The 23,604-nt window shown below is 43.4% G+C and overlaps 1 protein-coding gene across 4 annotated transcripts in view; it reads right to left on the reverse strand.

Annotated features, from left to right (window-relative positions):
* Window positions 1-23,604, reverse strand: part of anks1b (ankyrin repeat and sterile alpha motif domain containing 1B) — a 162,650-nt gene that overhangs the window by 82,185 nt on the left and 56,861 nt on the right. For 3 of the 4 annotated variants that reach the window (XM_035147899.2, XM_035147897.2, XM_035147896.2), the window contains exons 6-10: window positions 17,812-17,887; window positions 15,984-16,085; window positions 12,937-13,059; window positions 11,981-12,168; window positions 7,567-7,698 (exon numbers count right to left, since the gene is read on the reverse strand). In XM_035147899.2, the coding sequence (XP_035003790.1) occupies window positions 7,567-7,698; window positions 11,981-12,168; window positions 12,937-13,059; window positions 15,984-16,085; window positions 17,812-17,887 (621 nt within the window). Of the gene's footprint in view, window positions 1-7,566; window positions 7,699-11,980; window positions 12,169-12,936; window positions 13,060-15,983; window positions 16,086-17,811; window positions 17,888-17,985; window positions 18,087-23,604 lie in introns of those variants that run through there. The other variant, XM_035147898.1, reaches the window with a different exon arrangement.

Below are 23,604 nucleotides of genomic sequence, written 5' to 3' on the forward strand. Positions count from 1 at the left end.
AGCCTCTCAGCGATGAGGCGAAGCAGCTTCACTGTGAATTCTGAGCGGCTGCAGGTCGAAGCTCACCTGACTTGACATCTGCAAGTACGTCTCAGTTACTGCGTCCTCAATCCACATCTCCTGCTTCTTCTCTCTCTTTTAACTGTCCTATCACGGCGAGATGTACATATATCATCTTCAGGAGAGGAGATAATCATCTTTACAAAAAGAAATCAAGTCTATACACATTTTATGATACAGATGAGCCTCATCATCTTAAATACAGAGGAAGAAAGTACCTCTTGTTGTTGTTGACATCATGTCATTAGACCTAATGAGAAGGGTACTCTGTCATCACTTTGGTTTATTAATGCTGTTGCACTTTGTTTGTGCAGTTTATTGTTAATCCTCCTGAATAGAGAGTTTGCCAAATGCCCCTAATATGCACACTAAATGACTTACATCACATAGGGGAACTTTGTTCGGAGACAATTAATTCATGTTAAAGCTCATTTGTGCTGCTGTCTGTTTCAGACTATGTAATATTTTACAGTTTAGCCATTACATTTATTACTTAGAACTATAAAAGAAAGACAAATAAAACCAAATATATTTGATCGAAAATAAACTATTTTTATCTTTTCTGCATTGTTTCTTCTGTAAAATAAAAGTTTCCAAACCGACAAACAATATCTAGGAAAGGTTATCGGCCAACACGATTTTTAACGACCAACCCATTTATCGCTCTGGTTCTATTAAGAGCTTATTTCTTTGGGACCTTTATATTATTTTTTATCGAGTTCTCTCTCTTATTCGGGGAGAATCTCATGTTGTACTTCGTCGCAGCTTCGGCGGTGAAAAGGTTGAGCCCCAGAGGATTCACAGAGAGATAGAAAGAGCCGGGGACCAAAAGGTTCCTTATCTGTGAGGCAGATACCCGGAGAGAGGGAAAAACAAGAGCGAGCAATGTGAAGCAGCGGAAAAGGTTACGGTGGAGAGAGTCACTGCAGCCGGAGACACAAAACATTTCTTTCCTCTGGATGCCGGCCTTTTCTCCCCATAATGCAACACTCCATCATCATTTCTGAAGAGTCACTTGGCAACCTGCCCCTGGTTGAACCCTTTCTAATGGGATCAGTGGTTAACGTGTCACTATGGTGATAAGTTGTGGGTCTGGATATTCCTGCTCTCGACCCCACTCCAAATATATTTCTCAACCCTCTGACTCCGACCCCCACCTCATTTAACACCCATTACTCCTCCTGTCATCTGCTACTACATTACCCAGACTGCACCAGGCCATCAATCACACACTCAGAATGCATTAATCATTCGGGCTGATAGAGCAATCAGTCTCTTGATGATTCCTCTCGCTCACACCACACTTTAGTAAAGACCTGCAAACCAACACCCCTCGGGGTTTTTTTTCTGTCTCCATCAGCTCTCAATTAGGCTGCCATTACAGGCTAATGGAGACGCGGTCGGCCTTTCATGCCTTCCCTCTGCAGGTGGTCCCGGCCCGGCCGACACTGATGTGATGTGACAGCCTGGTTATAGTTGATGGAAAGGCAGAGAGCGCTATGATGGAGTCCTAAAGACCCGCTGGGAGTTTACTGCTGCTTTCAGGCACAAAAAAAAACCTCTGCTCCGAATTATAAACTCATCTGACAGCTCAGATTTAAAGTGCAATGAATCATCTTCACGTCACTTTTGAAACTCAAGCAAAACTTGCAAAAAAGCAATAGCACAAGTGAGAAAGCTTTATTTTCCACTGTGTGTTAACATCGGATTCCTGCAAGAAGATGATTTATTAAATGTCACGTAAACCAGAAACTTGATTTACATAGTTGAGTTACGGTGGATAAAAAAGAGCCAGGCTTCATTTATACTTCAATGTTTTCAAATTAAAACTAAAACGATTTCCATATCATATAACATATCTGAAAACCTGTTCTCATACACTGAGCGTGTGCGTGCTGGTTTGAACAGGAAGCAAATTGTCGACTCTGCAGTTGCTTACAGTAGCAGAAAATACTGCCAGCAAGAAACAATGACGGTGAAAAGTAAGAGGACGACGAGGTGGAACTGTTACTGACAGTAGGTGTTCACCGGTTTCATCAAAGTTTATTAACGTGTTTTCAAATCGCACCAAATTCAACACTCAACTTCTAGATAAATAGTTGAAGTAAGGCTCCATGGTTGATAATGTCAGTCAAGCACTTTGATCCAGACTGAAACATCTCCACTATTAGATTCCCATGAAACTTTAAATAAACATTCATGCGGTGATAATGTTTTCCAAGTTAGTGGAAGTGAAAGTAAAAGTAAATTAGTTGATATAGAGACAAATGGTATTGTTAAAAACATTCACAATATCCCGTCAGATGAAAGGAAAGTGTGAGATTGGGGCTCCGGATCATCAGCTCTCTTTTGTTTACAGTCATTACCAAGATGTAATAATTAATTAATAATTAGTTTCCGAAATAAAATAAAAAGCCACAGGTAAAAAGTGGCCTCATTAAAAGAAGCACTGAAGAAAAAAAACACATGAGAGAAGCTGAGTGGAAATGCATCTCTGCAAAGCTACGTGACGCAGGAAATGATTTAGAAAAGTGCCTGAAATTATCTGTAAAAGAACAGAGAGGCGAGGAATCACACTCACTCTGCGTCTGCCTCTTATCTCGCTCATCTCGAGATGACAAACTAACCCTCTCTCATCATCTGTCATTACTCCCGTTACTCCAAACCTCAACCCAAACAGCCACGGAGGAGCCAGAGAGGGAAAGAAACCATTGTGGCGACAGAGAAGGAACAAGGGAGGGAGGGGAGAAAGTAGGTAGATGAACAGATGCCGGGATCCAACTCCACACTTACTTCAGAGTTCGTGTCAGCGGATCTCGAGGAGACGAGTGCAAGATTAGAGCGACAGAGCGGGAAGGGGAAAATGAGTTTGCAGTGAGGAGAGGAAGCAGAGGAAGTGGGAGTGCAGGGCAGCTCGGAGCAGAGGTTTCCTCACTCACACACACACACACACACACACACACACACACACACACACACACACACACACACACACACACACACACACACACACACACACACACACACACACACACACACACACACACAAAAATAAGAAAAACGTAGAAATTTTAACATGCTTGATTTCTCCCACACAAGAAAATTCAGCTGCTCCGAAGGGATCAACCAGCTGGAAATTTGAGCTATTCGTCCACGGTGAAGCCCCGGGAACGGGAACTCAAACGTGCCGATGGAATTAATCTGGAAGTGTGACAGGTTTAGCTACCTGATCCTGTGACGGTGTCCTCGCTCCGCGTCCTTCACGGACCCGGGGAGGTCAGAAGTCTTCGGAAAAGTGCAAGAAAAGGCTTCATGCGGTGCGACGTGAGCAGTCTCTCTCTCCGACAAACAAACACAGTCATTCACTTCCCTCCCTCCACCCTCCGCCCTGGTCTCTATCTTTCAGGGCAGAGATAGCACACAGAGAAACTTGTGTCTGAACTGCACAGGAAGAGAGGAGACAAACAGAGGCCTCCTCTGGCCACTAATTAGCAGGTCGTACGCAGCTCCCGTCCAACTGCAGAGGCCAGATTAAACGTTTTATGTGTGTGTGTGTGTGTGTGTGTGTGTGATGGCGCCGGCACATGTGACCCCAGGATTGCATGTATGTAACGCTGTGTGATTATATATGCGTAATAATGCACTGTAGGGTTTGAACATACTGTCTGCTGTGATCATGTGAGAGCTTATGTGTTTTCTTCCTCGTCTGGGTTAGAGCTGGATGTGTTATATACAGTGTGTGTGTGTGTGTGTGTGTGTGTGTGTGTGTGTGTGTGTGTGCTGATAACACAAATAGGAAATATGCCGTCGCTGTGGTCACGTCTGAGGAACTTCTATCTTAATCCTGTGACTCTCTCTTCCCTCCGTCCGCCTCCTCAGCTCCGTACTGTAGAAATCTCAGCCCGGCCTGCAGCTCCGTACACTGCAGAATGAGTTCATAGGCCATCAGATATGAATAGAGGCTATAATTTGCTGGCATTTCCTCATGGAGGCTATTTGATTAGAGAGAAAAGGGGTGGTGGGGGGCTGGACACCAGAGAGGACAATGGACCCTCTGAGGGCCTCGTCGAGGGGAGGTGCAGTCAAGAGGGGACAGAAGTGGAGAGACACACACTGACCAAAAAGAGAGATTGGCGTAACTAACTCAAGCTAATATGCAATAAAATGTGGGCTCCTTGAGATTAATATCAGTCTCGTGCTGTGCATTAATGAACCCAGGTCATTGTGACGCCTGAGGCTCCAAATAAGAGTCTTCAGCCATGTTCACCCCCCCACACACACACACACAATTTGATTTCCCTCCATTACTGGCTAATCCTTCGGAAATCAGCGAGCTGAGCCACCCGTGGGACACCAGCAGTCGCTCCTCGGGAAAATAACACCCTTCGCATTCCCCACGGTCGCTGTATTTAACCGAGCTCAAACTGCGGCTTTCCCCTGGCTCCACGCTTCATCCCAACAGACACCGGAACCAGCCAGGGCGAGCGGCGGCTGACGGAGCGCCGCCGCCGCAGTCTCACCGAAACCTTCCCTGTGTTTAACTGCAGCCACAACAAAAGGGGGGGACGTTTCAGAGGCTGGGAGGGAATGAGTGTGGACTAAATACACTTAACATTTATTGCCATTATTTCTAAAGCAAATTAAAATTCATGGACTGTTGTGATTTGTGTCATTTTCACATTAAAACAACAGCAGATCAGTTTGAGCTCATTTAGATTCTTAAATTCAAAGCAGCTATAGAATATTTATAGCAGTAGTATAGTAGTTTTATTATGCAGTTTTCAAGTTATTTTCACTTCTTACCATAAAACAGAATAAAATCGATAAAATAATAAAATATAAACTAGACTCAGTGACTCTTTGTGTACCCGACAGTAAATTCAGTGGAGGCTCACAGAGCGAAAAACTACGTCCCAGTTATAATTTTTATGGGTACTCGGCTTTTTATGTCTGAATTATGCTACAGGAGTCAGGGACTAACTTTTTATAGGATGAATACTACACTTATCACATAAACCTACACACACACAGAGACACACAGACACACACACACTGGGCTTAGTTATGCCATCATTATATCATTGTATGTTCTTTGAGGGTCACGGTGGGAGCTGGAGCCAATCTCAGATGACATTGGGCGAGAGTTGGGATACACCCTGGACGGGATATGACCCATGCAGACACATGGAGAACAAGCAAACTCCACACAGACAGACCCCGGCCAAACTGGGATTCAAACGGGGCACCTCCTAGCGTGCGGCGAGCCACCATGACGCCCATAACAAGCTTTTTCTTTTTCAAATTGAGAATTTTCATAATATGTTGTTAAAACCCAACCTATTCAAATGTTTAAAACTAAAAAACCTCATGTGTTCTCTCGGAGCTCGCTCAGTCCTTCACTCACGGGCGTTCAAGGCTCCTCTCCACTAATCTCTGCCCCCCTTGATCTTTCTTAACATCAACAACGGCCCTTGTGGGTTTGTGATCATAACCTGCAGCAGACCTCCTCCCCCTCATCTGCTTAAAACTGCCGGGGTCAAGTCCATTACAGGTCAACAGCCACCTACTCAAGAAAGAACAACGGCTGGAGGAGGAGGGAGGAGGAACACGGACGTCTGAGAGAGAGTGTGGAGAGAGAGAGAGAGAGATGGAGGAACAACAGGAACGGAGGAATAAATGGAAAAATGCTGATGTGTCTCTGTGTGATGCACCTGCGCTGACGGAGATTTGTCAAGTGTGGACATCCCACGCCTGACGTCTCATGAATGTCTGTGTTGCCTGGCAACCCTGAGGGCCACTGCTTATCTGCGTCTTGTTCTCGCATTTGTTTTATTATCTTTCTCTCAAGGTTTCCACCAGCGAGATGTGAAACCGTTTTTTAAAAAGTCAGCACGGCAGAGGAAACCTCCTCCACACAAACTTTGGCGTAAGATGGCGTCCACATGGCAACAGGGGGAGGACGACGTTGACGATAGTGACGAAAACACGAAACTTCCTTATTCAGGCATGTAGTACAGAGCTAAGGGGCTACGTGCGCCGCAGGACCAACAGGCTAGTGTTGCTTTAAGGCTTTAGAAGTTTTTATAGTTTGATTTTCTGTGGGACTTCTTAGAGTCAGGCCACTTCTTTGACTGACAGTCCTGAGTGACAGCTGCACAACCAAGACGCCCGGCTTTCAGGCGATCGATACAAAGGTTAACACTCGTCTGCGGGAACAGAAAGTGAAAGATAAATGAGGCAGGGAGCGAAGATGAACATGGGACAGAGCGGGATGATAGAAAACAAGCGAAAGAAGAATTCGTTCTTGTGGGATGAGAAGATGAAAGGACGATGAGATGAGAACGATGGGAGGAAAAATGTTCCACTTGGTTCAACTCTGTTTACTCATAATTACACAGGGCAAATCAACACGGTGCTAACTTCATTATCAGTTTCTCTTTCCTCTCCCACTTGTCCTTCCTTCTCATATCCTCTCCCATAACACACACACGCACACGCACACACACGCGCACACACACACACACACACACACACACACACACAGGTGCGAAGCTCTCCAGGATGTGTGCCAGTTGAGCAGGCGAGCTGCCAGTGTTCAAGACAGAGGGTCTGTTGTGTTGTCAAATGTTCGGCTGTTTGAGCCAACACACATCTCAATGCTAAACACTCATCTGCACATACATAACCACACTTAAACACACAGCACGGGGGGGATGAGGGGCTAGTCGGCGAGGAAGGAAGGAAGGAAGGAAGTCAAATAAAAGGAAGGAGGAGGAACACTAGGGGCTGAGTTTGGATTTAAGTTGGTAATAAGCTCCTGTTACACACTGGAAGTGAAGGTGAGGATTTCTAGTCATTCAAAGTGTAACACCTACATTAATTATGCAAAATGTCCTCAGGAGACAACAGAGTAACATTTAGATAAACAAAATAAAATGTAATTTGAACATGCATGGATTTCCTGACAGGTCCTTTTCTCTCTCCCCCTCTCTAATAACTAATAATTCTAACTTTGCAAAAAATCTATATAACTAAAACAGAAAAATCATATGTCTCCTTTAAGGACAGAGGAAGAGGAAGATATAACATCGTCATAACGAGTATGAGAGCAAGAAAGAGAAAGATACTGAGCGGCGCATCCAGAGCTGCCAGCAGAGCCAGTCTCTGCAGTGATGGCTCATTCACTCCGTTCCCACGGTAACCAGTTAAAGTATTCACTCAGAACAATGGCAGCATCACTAACCTGTAATTTCACTGTAGTGCTTCAGTGTGTGTGTGTGTGTCTGTGTCTGTGTGTGTGTGTGTGACTCTTCAATCATGTGACAAAGTTATATTTTGATTATGAAGTGATACGATGATTATGTTCTACAAGTTTCATTATGGTTGCACTGAAGAGACATTAAATGTTAATTAGCAGTGAAAGTAATATTTGAAAGCAGATTAATTCAGGGTGTGTGTGTGTGTGTGTGTGTGTGTGTGTGTGTGTGTGTGTGTGTGTGTGTGTACCTGTGAGAGGCTGGAGAAGCCCAGGTTGCGGCAGCCGTTGCAGGGCGTCAGGGCCTCCCAGAATCCAGTGGGGCCGCAGCTTCTTTCGGCCTCATCTTCCTCCAGGGCTGGAGGAAGAGGCGGGGTGGGCCGCTGTGAGTAGAAATGCAGAAGATAAATCAATTCCCATAGAAAAACAAACATCGAGTAACAGTTGGAAGGTCAAAGGTCAGAAGAACGATGAGCTTATTCTGTATCATCATCATTAACAAATGAGCTTAAAAGAGAAACCATTCATTTAATCATTCAGTTTGATCCTGACTGATCATCAGGGGGCAGATCCCAAAACTGATATAAGGGAGTAAAACAAAAAGGATTTATGGGCTGATATATATATTAAAGAACTAAAACTGATGTCATCATGAAACCCTTATGACAAAGGAATGTAGGTTGACTATTCTTCCTAAAACCGAGAGTTTAATTTTCATCCTCAATTTCCCTTTTGAGCTTTATATATTTAACATAAGCAGCAACTGACACACAACTTAACACAAGTAGAAATGTGTGTACTACTGTAAATGCCATGCAGAAAAGAGTTCAGCCAAAATAAGGAGGTGCAGAAACAGAAAAACAACTTTAACACAGACACACACACAGTCACGCACGCTGTGTCCTTTCCTGGGGCTCTCTGGCTCCCAGGAGGCAGGTGTGTGTATGAACTCTCTGGCATGAGGGTCAGGAGGCGTCAGATCCAGCCCCCGATACGAGCAGAGGACGCAGGTCACAGCAGATTATAGACGGAGCAACATCACCACATTGTCTGATCCCGACAAGCAACAACAGGAGGAGCAAAGAGGCCGAGGGAGGTCTGATGAAAAGAGGGTGAAGGAGGACGTGTTGAAGGAGGGACGAGTTGTTGAAAAGAAAAAAGGCTCCGGCAGGAAGAATATTGAAGGTAATAAAGACGGAGGGAGGAACAGATGGGAAGAGGAAGAGATCAGCAGCGAGACGGAGGCAACGAAATGAGGCTGAAACCAAAAGGTCACCGATCGCTCCAGATTCCAAACAGTGGAATATTGATTGATGTAGAGCGGACTGCAGTCTGCGCACGCACACACGCACACACACACACTGAACTGTATGCGTGAACAATAGATACATCCAGAACAAAAGAATATCAGCCAGTGTTCGATAGAAAGGACACCATCCATTATTCATGCCTGAGAACTGAATAACTGATCAATGTAACATTAGTCGTCTCTCCCTTAAAAGCTCATATTATTATTTTGAGAATTTGACATGATTTTTATATCATAAATTCTTTGACCTGAACTGATTTGACTGTAAAACAGTGTGTATTCGAGCTTCACAACTTTAAACATACGATATGTAACTTCGGCCTCTAGTAGTCTTTCACTGTTTTTCCTTCGTCATACATATTTGACCGGGAACCGGGAAATTGGATATGATGCAATTAAAAAGGGACCAAATTAAATGTTCTGTTGCCTTAAATTAAATTTCTCTGGGTCAGAACATTTTTGGAAACATTTTCGATAATTTAGACCCACAAGTCAACTAAATATAGAATATGGGACTTGTCGTTTTTAGACATTCCATATATTTTCTTGTTTTTTATGACATTAAACATTCCAGACGACAGTTGATAGAGCATAATTAGATCAAACTGTTAATTTGCCTTTTTACCTTTTGATTGAAATCAGCTCTTTAATTGCTCAGTGCTAATTAGCAAACGTCAGCATGATGGATAAAGAAGCTCGTAAATATTCCACGCTCGTCCTCAGTATGTGAGCCTCGTCCCTGCATGTTGGCATGTCAGTGTTAACATGTGGCCCAAAGCAAAGCTGTGTGTAATTACAGCATCGCAGCCGCACAGGTTCGAAGTCTCGACAGAAATTTTTGCCTCATGTTTGAATATAAAAAAAACAACAAATGAGGCAACATTTATTTTTCTTGACAAACACTAAGAAATGAAAATAATTTGCCTCAGACACTTTAGCTGGCTGTATAATTTAGTTTTTCCGGTCTAAATGCTGCTCCAGAGAAGTTTAGACTCAAAAGTTTCAGTTCGAAGAAGAAGGTGAACGTCTCCAGTCGGAAAACTAAACATCAACCGACACAAAAAAATGCCAAACATCCACAATTCCAGCTTTTCAATTATGAGTTTTTGCCGTTTTCTTTTTATGAATTGCTGCAGCGTAAATGTCCTTGGCCTCAGAACCACCTTGTTCATGCACTAGGAAAACATAAAAGGTATATTTCACTATTTCCCGACACGTTTTAAACAATAATAATAATAATAATTATAATAATAATAATAGCAGAAGACGGATGTTTTAATTAAAAGTGAAACTAATGTTCAGTTGCAGCTGCGTTTCTTTGGAAAATGAAAACTCAAATACATGTAAAAGCAGAATGAATATATTAAAATATTACCAGTGTCAGTAAACCAGTTGCACCAGCTTTCAGAAACATTTACAGTCCAACGCTAATGAGCACATGTACTGTATATGTACTCTTTAGAAAAAAGGACACACATTATTATTGCATTACTGCTCGGTTTACACACAATGGGTGATGTCACAAGCCTGCATTCATCCTGTGTGTGTACTGTATGTGTGTGTGTGTGTGTGTGTGTGTGTGTGTGTGTGTGTGTAGAGAGCAGGCGAGCTGTCCTGCGTTTCCACATGTTTTATTCATGTGTAATAGACACATCCAATCACATACTAATGTCTCCGGCCACATGCACACACGGCAGCCTGGGGCCTCTTACACACACAGACACTGTAAATGTCAGTAATAGAATACAAAGTGGTACTTATAGAGAGAGAGAGAGAGAGAGAGGACACAAGATGGATTAAGATAATTAAAGCGTAAGTGAGCAAAGGTGTGTGCATGTGTTCCCCGCACACGTGTGTGGGCCTCTGCACGTCTGACCGCTCGCTGCACTGGGCACAAACATTCTTCATATGCTTCCATCTTGACATTTTTATGGAAATGTCAAAGATTATGAGTCATTGGTCAACTGGTTGAGGTGTGTGTGTGGTCCAGGTATTACTCATGTTGTGGGGACCTACATCTGTTTCGACATAGAGGGGGACATGTCTCCCTTATGGAGACAAACAGCAAGTTCGCTTAACGGTGTTTTAAGGCTTTAAGGTTAAGGCTGGGTTCAGGTTAAAGTTAGGTTTAGGTTTGGCAAGTTAGAACTACGGTTACGGCTTTAGGAAATCAATGCCACTGTAACTGTGTGTGTGTGTGTGTGTGTGTGTGTGTGTGTGTGTGTGTGTGTGTGTGTGTGTGTGTGTGTGTGTGTGTGTGTGTGAGTGAGAGAGAGAGAGTGTGTGTGTGCTGCAAGGTCAGAATAATGGAAAGAAAAATAGAAAGAGACAGGGCTTAATGGGCAAAGAACAAGCACAGACAATCGCATGTCTTCGGACGCTTCTGTGCGTGCGTGCGTGCGTGTGTGTGTGTGTGTTCTAGGTGCTCAGGTGGGAGGTCAGTGTGATGGATGACCTCCGTGTCCAGCGTCTGACTTGATGGATTGTGGATGTGATAAAGCCCACAGCCCAGTCGTGTGGTCACTGTTAGAAACAACCTGCAGCTGTGACTCTGTTCTCGGCATCAACACGGACATGAATCAGCTATTTGTCCCAAAACGGATTCAAATAAATGATCAGTTTCCCTCTGTGAGTGCGGAGGAGACGAGAGCAGGCACCACAAACAGGATTACAAATTAGAAGAGGACATGGTCGATTAAAAAGAAAACGTCCGCAGGCTGTTCGAGCACAAACAATAATTACAATTCTACACAGATTCACGCAAACAACAAACGGCAGCAGTTGTGTTTCAGCAACAACAAGTGAATACTGAACAGAGGAGGCCAGCTCGGTGGCATCAGTCTATCTGACACTGCCCTCTGTTGTCAAGATGGATGAAGTACAAGCATTTATTAAAGTCACACACACACACACACACACACACACACACACACACACACACACACACACACAGTACTATAACACATTTCATAGGAGCCGCATTAAAGTTCATCTATATATTTATTTATTGTTGTTTTTTATTTAGTGTTTGTAAGAAGTGCAACCTCTTCCCTCAAGTGGTAAACTTTTACGTGTATCAACAAAGTTTTAAGTAAAGCTACAACTTTTATTTTGTCAAAGACGTTAAAGATATTCAATTTAAATTGGAAAAAGCATCAATTATCTTTTTCTGTCGACTAATCACTTCCTCAGGTTATTATTCTAACTCCTGTCTGAAGTTAATTAGGTGCTGAGTTTGACTGTTTATTGAACATAGAGCTGCTCCAGTATAAAAAGCCTCTATTGCTTCGGTTATTTAACATTTAAAAAAGGTCTTGAAGTGACTTTTAAAACCCGAACCAATCCTGTAACTGTACCTTGTTGCCTCGGGTCAGGGTCCCGTTGGGTCGATCGGGCCGGTCCTCGTCTGACAGCCGCCCGCTCCCGAAGCTGTCCATGGAGTGGGAGGAGATGGTGTGGCAGAGCTCCTCGAAGGAGTAGTCCCTGTCCCGGCACTTCTTCATCTCGTGGAGCAGCTTGGACAGCTCGCTCGTCACAGCATCATCTGGGGGGGTGCGAGGAGGAAGGAGTAAGGAGACAGCAGTGTAGAGACATTTCCTCTGACTGCCGGGAAGATTAGTTCTTTGATTTCTAACTTGAGAGACTGTGCAGTTAAGATTTAACACTTGAATCACCTTTTGGGAAAAATCAGAGCCAGAACTAATGTCTGTAAATCAACTAATGTCTGTAAAACACGTCGTCTGTCTCTCTTCTGCGGAGCTGATGTGTTCAAATGGCTCATTTAGCCTCATTCTGAGGTGCTAATCGCTTTCGCTCGTCTCCCTCCAACAGTCTCTGAGGTAATCAAGGTAATTATGGGATCTGCTGACAATCACAGAGAGGAGAGCGGAGCAGCTGATCTCAGCTCGGTGCAGTGTCACAGTCAATGCACAGGGGGCAGCGCTGGACAGGGAAACACTGAAGGAGCTGCTCTCCTTGGCTGCATTTATAGTGCAAGAATAAAAAGTTAAAATCAAGTTTACAGATGTATTTTCACTACAAGAGACACAAACCCTAAGCATCCACTTGCAATATATGGTGGAGGAAAAATAAATCTGCATCATCATTCCTGTACTTATGAATTAATTTTTTATGTTGATTCTTTCAGAGACATTGAGGCATATTTTAAAACCGATTCCTCAACCTCATGCAAAATGCATTGTTCCCTGGGTTGTGATTTCACATCTCTGCTTCTGGCTACAACCTCAGTCTAAAAAGGAAATCATTTTCTAAATGTCTTTCTGGTGAGATATAAAAACTAAAATGGACTCACTCTTGTGTCTGAGGGAGGGGGAGGCGGAGGGCGAGGGGATGGAGGTTCGAGGTGCTGGGATGGGACACTTCCGGACAGGCTCCTCCACGATGCTCATCCTCTCCATCTCATCTATCATATAATCTACAGAGACATGGAGACAAAGGGGTAAGAGAGGGGGGGTGGAATGTGATGAAAGAGCGAGCAAAGAATGGGAAACATTTTGCAGAAATCAGGGAGAACGTTTGGAGGAGAAGTGTGACGGCAGTGTGAGGGTGTGGGAGGACGAGGGGAGGAAAATCACTACAGAGGTATTTAACCAGACGCAAATATGTGTTTAAAATCATTTTGGAAAAGTAGAACAAGAAAGTAGAAAAATCCACAATCGCATGTATGTGATGAAGAGTTTATGGTAAAGCTGCAGTTAAATAGATTTCAGTCATAATGGGGCTGAGTGAAAACAATAATAAAATGTATTATCATTGTTATGTGAAGGAAACAAGGGAATGAAATGCTTTAGGTTCCAGGTACGGTTGTGTTACTCTTAGTTCTAGTTTGAGTACAAATGTCTGTAAACTGTATAAAGAATAAATAAACAGTTATATTTACTTATTATACCACTTCGCAAAAAACAAAGTATAAAGTGTTCCACAAATAAAAGATACAAGAGAATACATAAAAATAACATAAAACCAAATAAAAAAAGACATAAAAGAATAAAAACACTAACATTTAAACAAGACCACCCACAACAATAATAAAAACTAGACAAATATGTTTTTATTGTTGATTCAAAGAAGATAATGAGAAAGATCAAGGGTTTTATAGAATAAGGTTTGAATGACTCAATAAAAGTACTTTAATGAAAGTGCTCTGCTGTTGTAAAGGCAAACGAGAATAAATGTGGTGGGAAAAGGAAAAGAGGGGAGGAAGAGGAGGAAGAGGAGGAAGAGGAGGAAGAGGAGGAAGCTGAAACCACACAAACAAACACTGACTGACACACACACACACACACACACACACAGGAATCATGTGACAGCTTATACCTGCAGAGCCCTAATGAGGAACTCTGCTAATGTCAGGAAAGTGTGTGTGTTTGTGTGCGTTTGTGTGTCTGTCTGTGCGTTTGTGTGTGTACGACTAACAATCCTGGCATTCAGTTCAATTATTATGACACTGCCACATTTGCATGTAATTATAAAGTGCACCAGAGTCAAAAAGGAAGGATTAAAATGCTCTGACAGTTTTATTGCTCTGCGCTCGTACATCACATCAGCCGATTCTTCATAAACAACAGACGTCACACGGCTCCGTGTTACTCCGAGTGTCACAGCCGAACCAACGCACAGTGCTCGGGTTCATAATCAGCGGCTGCCGGGCAGTAGCAACGAGAAGCGTTAATGAATTCGAACAGTATAGGATGAATCGTGCGCTGTAGATCAAGTGAGGATCTCTTCACAATAAGCTGCCTGTGGCAAACACAAAGCCCCTCAGCTGGTAACATTGAGTAAATGACAGGTCTTTTGCTCTCCGCGTCAGTGAATGTGTGTGTGTGTCCTTTCACATCTTCCTCTCCAACAGGAAATGGCATGCAGCTGATCTTTTCACTAAGTCACAGCTGTCTCCTTTTTCTCCCTCTCCCTCTCACAAACAACCAATTCCAGGCCCTTATTTATGCCGTAGTCCAAATCTCCACAGAGATGAGATCTTGATGGATGCTATTCCAACTCAATATCTACGAGCACATGGTTGTTGACATCTGAAAAGCTGCACGTGCTTCATTCACTTCTTCCAAAGTGTTGTTCTGTGGACGTCTCGTCGTGTTTCCTCATTTAAATATTCTAGTAAAATCTAAATTCTGCTCCGAGCTCCCTCCGGATGTCTGAGGCCACCCGGAGGAGGAAACCATTTCAGCTGCTTGTACTCACAACCTCTTTCTTTCCGTTTTCGATGCGGAGGGTCGGACTGTTGCACTGTTTAGAGGCGAGTTCAGTAAAGACCTGATCTCCTTCACGCTTCAATCTGGACCTCGGGACGTCCAGAAGCATCTGGTCGTCAAACTTCAGTGATCGTATGGATTAATATCCCTGTGGCTCCCTGGCTAGATTGTTTTTGCAATGTTCAGGATCGGACAAACAGAATCTAAATGATACTGGATTAAATTCAAGTGAGAAGACATTCAACAGGAGCTTTAAAACGTTGGGCAGACGTTACATCTGGTTTGTTGTCAGCTTTGTGTCTTTTATTCTCTCGCTGTGCCTAATTGGTAGCTGTTTGCAGCCAACACCAGCCCCATGCGTCTAACACGCCGAGTGGGATGTGGGGTCCCCCTTGTTCGAGACCTGTTCCAGCTGCTGAGGCGTTGCCCATCCCCACTTCCTGTTTTCTGTCTCATGCGCCAGGGATCCTGATTGGAGCGGCGCCCGGTGTGGTTCTCCAATCGTGGGGATGCAGTTGGGGACTTAGTAGTTTAAAAAGCTTGGTCCAGCTTGAAGGTAAAGCAGCTGGGATTCTCAGCTGGCCAACGTGCCGCCTGCCACTGTTTCAGACTGGTAGATGTTCAGGTAGCTACGCATCTCACACACCCATTCTGTCTATACACACATACAGGATATCCATAAAAAAGTTTAATCTCAAAGCCATCGACTTATCTAGTAAAACTAAACATGACCAACAACGTTACGTAAACAGCAGATGATTTAAAACAACCCTGCAATGTGTGTTTGTCTAGTACAACCTTTACAGAGCTGGAGTTGTGTAACTAACTAAACTCACACAAGAGCTTCCATTGTTTCCTAATGGAAGATAAACTTCCTGGAAAACAACATTTCTCAACTGGATCACATCCACACACACAATGTCATATTACACATAACGTTGTACTAAATGTACGAGACACAAGTTCTTTTCTTGCTCCTGCAGCAACCCAATTTCTCAAGTGAAATTCATCTAAATTGAAAAGAGTGTGTGTGTGTGTGTGTGTGTGTGTGTGTGTGTGTGTGTGTGTGTGTGTGTGTGTGTGTGTGTGTGTGTGTGTGTGTGTGTGTGTGTGTGTGTGTGTGTGTTACCTTGGATAAGAGCAGTGATCTGCTGGGATTTGGGTGCAGGATGTTCCCTCAGGATCTCCAGAGCTGCTCTCCCCTGACTATCTGTCAGATTGGTGTCGATACCTGGGAAAGAAAAGACACACATACACACAATGGGTGATGATTTCCGGAGGTAGAGCAGGTCGACCACTAACCAGAAGGTCGGTGGTTCGATTCCTGACGCTTCCTCTCTTCATGCCGTAGTTTACTTGGGCAAGACCCAGAAAATTGTCTCTTCATCTACAGCTTTCATCAAGTTATTCAAAGAACAGAGAGACACTCACTCACTCTCACACTTGACGATGTTAAATTAGGATCCCAGACAGTGGCGCACTCATGAATGAACAAAACACAGTGACAAGACAAAAACAAGACACACAAAACAAACTCAGACACGGATACACACCCAGACTCATAAACAAGCTCAGTAGTGTGAAAATTAAGCTTTTTGGAATTCTATTTTCATAAGATTCATGTGTGATTTTCCTCCACTGGAATCTTTACCTGACTGTTCTCTCTTTAATGCTCTTCCACTTCTACATGAAAAATATATGTTCTTCTATTCCAGTCGTTCTACTGGGAACCATTAGGTATAAATAAAAGAAATAATGAATACACACAGGGAGAAAGCACATTTGAACTTGATGTAATGTGCCAGTTTCCTCTTTTACTTACTTTTTACGCGTTGCATTGATTTTCTCTTATTAACAGAATAACATGTTTCCTGTGTTTTGTAGATGCACGGAGCAAATAAGGTTAAACCCACTCGAGAGGAGGAAGCAACTCAACTATTCAAAATAACTTATTGATATAATAAGAAACAATTCTTCGTCAAAATGTCTAAAAACAACTAGACCTACCGGCTGTTTGATCCTGTGGAAAATCTGAACATGAAATAAAAGAAAACATGCTCTCGAAACGAAAGACAAGGAAAGACAGAAAACTTTGAGATAAGATAGTTTCTTCTTTCCACAGTCACCAATGAACTTTGATGTCTTATAAATGTTTTAATTTCCAAGGAAAGAAACCAGTTCTCTCCACTCAAACCAAAACACAGAGATATTTTTACTGACTGTTTATTGCAGTCCTCAGCCGTTTCCCTGCATAGTTTATGATTGACAATGAAAACAAGGCCACTGTCCTGCGTGTAACCCCACCTCCCATTCTGTGCAGACATGTACCGAGTTGGAGGTGTAACGGGTCAGACCAGCACGGCCCCCATGTTTATCTAGGAAGTTAATAAAATCGAGGCCACGCAGAGGAAGTCCTGCAGGAAACAGGAAGTGCTGAAGGAAAGTGAGGGAGGGGACGGCGGCGGGATCAAAAGACGACAGCGTCCAGGCTTTATCCGCTTTGAGCGGTGGGAGAGGAAATCTACAAAATGTTTATTTTACTCAATCATCACATGATTATGATTTTATTTGCATTTTAGTCAATATGTGTCACTCTGACCTCTGATCACATTGTGTTATATATATTTATCATATATATTAGCATTGTCTTGTATTATAGAGAATAGACGAACCAATGATAAATGGAGAGTCCAGGATTTAGTGTTTAACAAAGCTGAAGAATGCAGCAGACAGATGCTCGGAGTTCACCTGAGGCTAATTTCAACCCACAATCTGGGAAGAAAAAAACATGTGGCCCGTTTAGCTGCAGGTTAAACTAGGAAAAGAAAACAAGACAAACACACACATGCACAAGCACGCACGCACGCACGCACACACGCACGCACGCACGCACACGCACACACACACAAGCAAACACTCAGAGTTTTTGTTCTGCTGAGACGCATTAATGAACCCACCTGAGTCGAGCAGAAGGCGAACTACATCCATCTTCCCAAAGAGAGCTGCCTCGTGGAGGGCACTGCCATTCTCCGTCTGAGAGGGAGCGAGAGGGAGAGAGAGAGGGAGAGAGAGAACCTGAGTGTTAATATTCCATTACTTTAACAATTTAAAACCGACAAAAATCACGTCACGTTTATGGGGTCGGTCCAGTTGTTGTGAAGCCAAACTGATTCCAACCATCACACAGGCAGAGGGAGCCTGTGTGGAGACGTCCCAGTTTCCCTCACCCTCCACCGGCCTGCATCAGCCTCCAGTGCTACTGATGGGCATATTACAGATATGATGCAACACATGGAAACTACGTGGGGGGGGCTCGTCTAAGTGGGATCTCAAGTTGGATCTGCAGTGATGACGAAGCCACTTTCAATAGAGCAACACTCAAGAGCCACTACGCAAAACTGAAACAGCTGTTCCATCGCCCAGCGAAGGTGACTGAGAACCAAAATAGATTTAAAGGCAGCAGGTGTAGAATTTTAATGTGACTGCAGCAGATCATATATTATCCTGACGACATAAGTTATGGTTTGTAAAGAATTAACTGTGTGTGTGCAGCAGTGTGCTCGGTTTAGAACCTGCATCAAATACAACAGATATGAAGGAATATCTGAGTCCCACAATTAGTTACACTTCCCCACAATCAAAGATAATGTGAAGTAGCCAAGTAGAGAATAAACCTCGTATTTAATGGTACCTAACATTTTAATATTCAAAGACTTTTTAAATCCTTAAATTCAGATTATGAAATTTTAGAAATCTTTTCAAGGCAATTTTATTTACCAATAAAATGGTACAAGCACTTCCCAGTGTTAAATCAGCTGAGCTGAGTAACTGGGTTTATTCTTCCCTCATTTGTTATTTTGTTACGCGTGCACCAGTGCATCTGGTGTCACACCAGTTGACTGATCTACAGGTGGCAGCACTGCACCACAGCAACACACCTGCAGAGACAGTGAAGATCGACAATGCATGTAAAAAATGCAGTGTTTGAAAATGCAACAAATGTTAGGCAGAGGGTTTTTTACACTTATTTTTTAGATTAGTAGGTGAATTAAACCCCTTTAGATTTTCCCCTAACTTCAGTTTGCATGGTGACGGTCATCTCTCAACTGATTTCCTGTACGTCAGGGCAAAGGTCATGACCAGAGAATCCATTTCATCATGACATTGATGATATCCAACAGACAAATTGATTATTGCCACATTGGTACAGCTACTCGTGCAGCGATTGCTCATTGCTGCACTTACACACTGAATATACTGCTGCGTACACCGTGCTGGAAGTCAAACCACCCATCAGGGACACTCAAGACTTGAACTTGACCTCGTGCTCGTGGGGAAATGAAGCCACGATTAAAAACACGGCACAGAAACATGCACAATACGCCGAATCCATCGCATCCTTCACGCTTGGCTTCCTGTCATCACCGAGGAAAAACCTGGACTGAACCAAACTCCCTGGCTTAATGAAGACAAATTATTTGGACAACAGCCAGGCCTGCTGATATATAACCGGCCGGTGAAATTCAACTCAACACGGCACAGCACCAGATTAACACCCGCTGCAGGGAATACTAAACTTACTTTAGCCGCTCTGTTTCCCCGACAGCAAATGTGTCATCGCCACAGGGATGATGGAGAGACGGGGCAACGCACCAGATGCAGCGACGCCCTCGGAAAAGGTCAAAGGTCAATGGTCCGGCGAGCCAAACAGATATTTTTTTTCCAGGGGTAGATTTTTTAAAGAATTGAGGTGAGCGGTCACGTTTGCGGAGTCAGTGAGTGAATCGAACTGTGGGTGTTTCGCCTGTGGAGGCAGTTTTTTACCCACGAGGAAGTGAGAGGAGGTGGGAGGGCAGGAAATGATCCACCCCCTTTCCCTAACACACACACTCACAAAAACACACACACACACACACACCAGTTGCCCTCTTAACCCCTTGTGGTAATCTCTGTACCACTTCCTGTCCTGTTTCCCATGGCGTTGATGCAGTGATGTCACCACAAAACGAGGAAGGCGGTTCTCACTCTCTAGGAGTTTCCGGGCATTGAACGGAGGATTACTTTCTGTTTCAGAGCTGCTGGTGGGAGACAATGGGACGACTGTAAATTCTCAACTCCACTTACTATATGCACTCTAGTGTGTGTTTGTGTGTGTGTGTGTATTTACACTAAACTTTTGACTGGAGCTGGGTCCCTGCCCACCCAGCAGCAGGTTCCTCCTCAGGGATTTCCCTTCACATTTATGGAAACAAAGAGAGAGATACATACACAGACAGTGGACAGAGAGAGAGAGAGAGAGAGAGAGAGAGAGAGAGAGAGAGAGAGAGAGAGACTGTGCTGCCTCTATAAAATATTCATTCACACTCAGATAGACCTATATGGCTTGACTCCAATTACAGACCTATACTAGTGCTCTCTCTCTCTCTCACACACGGAGCTTTCAACTCATGACAGGGTGGCCATCTGCGAGTCGCCCACAGCTTTCACTCTGCACTCTCAACTGTGCAGCTCTGACACCGCAGCCATGCAAGAAATGCCACAGATGGATGGGAAGACCGAGAGGAGTGGACAGGAGGAGTAGAGAAAGACTGGAGGGGAGGCGGAGGAAAGAGGACACATCTTAGTGTGTTTATCCACAACTATTGACCACTCTCAATTTACATTAAGGATTTTGTAGATAAATACAGTGTTTGATTATTTGAGGATTGCTTCCTGCCTGACTAGCCGTGAGACGTTTCTGTTGGAAGTGGAGCTCCCTTTATATCCAACTTTAACTTTGTAGAACTTTTACATACACAAAAAACATATAACACGCCAGAGAAAAGAAAACACTAAACCATCATATGTCTCCTTTAACTGATCATTTACTAAATAACCAGAGCGGAAGACAAACCAGCACTTTGCATTTTCTATCAGATTAAAACCTGCTAATAGTCGGTTAATGAGTTTTGTAATTTACTGCATCGCACACAAGGGCCCGGCAGACACGGACTCATGAGACGAAATAAGCTGATGTGAGGAATTTGTCAGACTTATTACATGCAAAAAAAAAACTCGGATAAAACATGACTCATGCAACAGAACTTTTCTAATCATCTAACTCATTAGAGATAATCCCACAGAGAAGGCACATCTACTCGGCAGGTGTGCAGCAGTATCTGTCTGTGTGTGGAAAACCCCCACGTTTACCTGCTAATTTTGTTGTAGCAGAGGTATTAAAGATATTATTCTCTGAGATACATGAAAATATTCTCAAGGAAAATCTGTGAAAAGGTCTCACAATGTTAAAGAAAGTGATGAATAATTACTGGATCCTTCCCTTTCTCCTGATCCAGGCCAAAATGAAATGGGTCCTTTGTTGGCCAATGTCTTTTCCTTTTCGGGGAAATTGGTTCAGTCATTTTTGCATAATCTTAATTAACACAACACACAAGCTGACGGACAGGGGCGAAAACATAACCTCTTTGGTGGGTGTAATACAGAAACAACTGCGGAGACGTTTTGAGGTTTGAAATGCTCGTCATCACGAGAAAGAAAAAGAGGAAGAACGAGAAAGAGGGAGAGGGAGAGAAAGAGAAAGAAAGAAAGAGAGAGAGATTTGCATCAGCGGGTATAGAGGAGCAGATGAAGCAAATCAAAGCCTTGTACAGTTCATCTTCAATAGACACATGGAGCCTGAGGCCAAATCCCTGCAGAGAAACAGAGCCCTGCTCCTCAGATCGGGAGCACGCATGCACACACACTAACACACTAACACACACACACACACACACACACACACTAACACACACTGCAACAAGGACAGACGGCAGAGACGATGGACACAATGCTGCCGAGTCATGCATCTCCTTCCTATAGTGAGAACAACAGATCTACTCCAGTATCCAACAGGTCAAGTTGTTTCTGTCTTTCCAGAAATGAAACAAACAGACAGACACACAAACACACAAAAACACACACAAACACACACAAACACACACACGTCCATACTGCTGCAATATGTTGATGACAGATTTGAACATACTGTATTCTGGAGGCCAGGGGCTGAATGTGATAAAGTATTCTCCTCAGCAGATTTGTTTTCTCGCTGTCACACACACACACACACACACACACACACACACACACATTGAGTCTTTAACTGAAAACCATTTCACATGCTCCATATTCTCGATATAAACCAGACTTACACGGTCAGGAAAAGGGGAAATGTAGCATCTGTTATGACGTTTGTTATTGTAACAAACGAACGTGGAGTCAGTTCAGATTTCGGCGGCAGGCGGAGTGAACGCACCGTCTCATGTTTACCTCAAACTGTGCAGTAATGAAACCTCCACAGTTTTCTTTATGAAGTCAAACCCTGGTATTGATCACTCTCTGCCTCTGCGGCTCCGCAGCATCTCAACTGTCTTTTCTCTGTATATCTAGACTCAGCAGCTTCCAGAGACTTTGAGTCTGACTGAGCCCGGAAACCCTTGAATCTGCTTTTCTCTTTAATCCTCAACGATCACTGAACAACACCGACCCGATTAAAGAATCAAAGCTGTAAACGAGACTTCCTCAGTGCATAAAGTACTGAAGACGGAGGTGGGTTCGGGTTATTGCAGGTTTTTACGTTTGGTTGTTTACTGCAAACGAGTAAACCACGACAGCTCACCCCAAAGTGAAGCCAAAGTGTCTCCATCGCCCCCTGGTGGCTGGCTGCAAATAAGTAGTAAACCCCATGTCTTCCATGTAAGCAGATGGAATCAATCATCATCAACTCCTACATGTTAGTGGATGGGACATGGACCAAATGAAATTGTCAAAATACACATTAAACAAGTTTTTCTCAAAGATGGTTTCTGTCATTTTAGGAAGTTCTTGTCACGCTCATGTATGTTCATGTGTTTTTGGTGTTAATTAGTTATTTAATGCTATAAAACACAGTGAGTGGGGGAAGTAAAGACGTGTCGTGCATCTTTATCTACAGTCTATGGTCTCAACAGTTTGAGTGAATGAGATGTTTAATAATTAATGTGATGAAAAAGAGTTCAAGCATGAGCACATGTTATCTGTTCCAGATCTGTCCCACGAGAATAGTTCTTAGATCAGAAAACCTTTAAGATCAGTTGTGTTGTTTGTGATTTGAAAGAGAAAAAAAAGGGAATTCAGCAGAATTAGTCTTCGGAGACTGATTAGCACTGATAATGGTTGTTTTCTGCACATTTAAGACGAGCTAAGTTAAATATTTGAGTCTGTCAGAGAAAATCCATCTGCAGAGGAAGAAAACTGTGTTGCAGACAGCAGCAAAGCGTGTCCACATTTTGACAAGGCTTCACGAAAACAAATGACCCAGAAAGAGCCGGGACAAAGCTGCAAACAGCGACCGGAGAGCACAATGGAATGTAAATGAATGAAGAGAAGAGCAGGAAAGAAGCACCACACTTTAAATCACTGTGCATTTCTGTTTTCGGGACTGATGATGTAGAGAGAAAACAGTGAACTCTTGAGGACCTGTCAGGAATACCCTGTCCCCTCCTCCTCCTCCTCCTCATCATCATCTTCCTGCATTCTCAGTCTTTCCTCTCAATCAATTATTCATCCCACCACCACACCACGGGAGGCCTACGCAGCATATGCTCTCTAATACACACACACACACACACACTTTCAATTCTGCCAAGCCCGTGGTGGATATACACACACACACACAAAACTGTACCCTCATTAAATACACAAAGAGAGCGATATTCACACAGAGCAGAGAT

This window comes from Hippoglossus stenolepis, chromosome 22, assembly GCF_022539355.2.
Source record: "Hippoglossus stenolepis isolate QCI-W04-F060 chromosome 22, HSTE1.2, whole genome shotgun sequence".
In the NCBI taxonomy this organism is placed as follows: Eukaryota; Metazoa; Chordata; class Actinopteri; order Pleuronectiformes; family Pleuronectidae; genus Hippoglossus; species Hippoglossus stenolepis.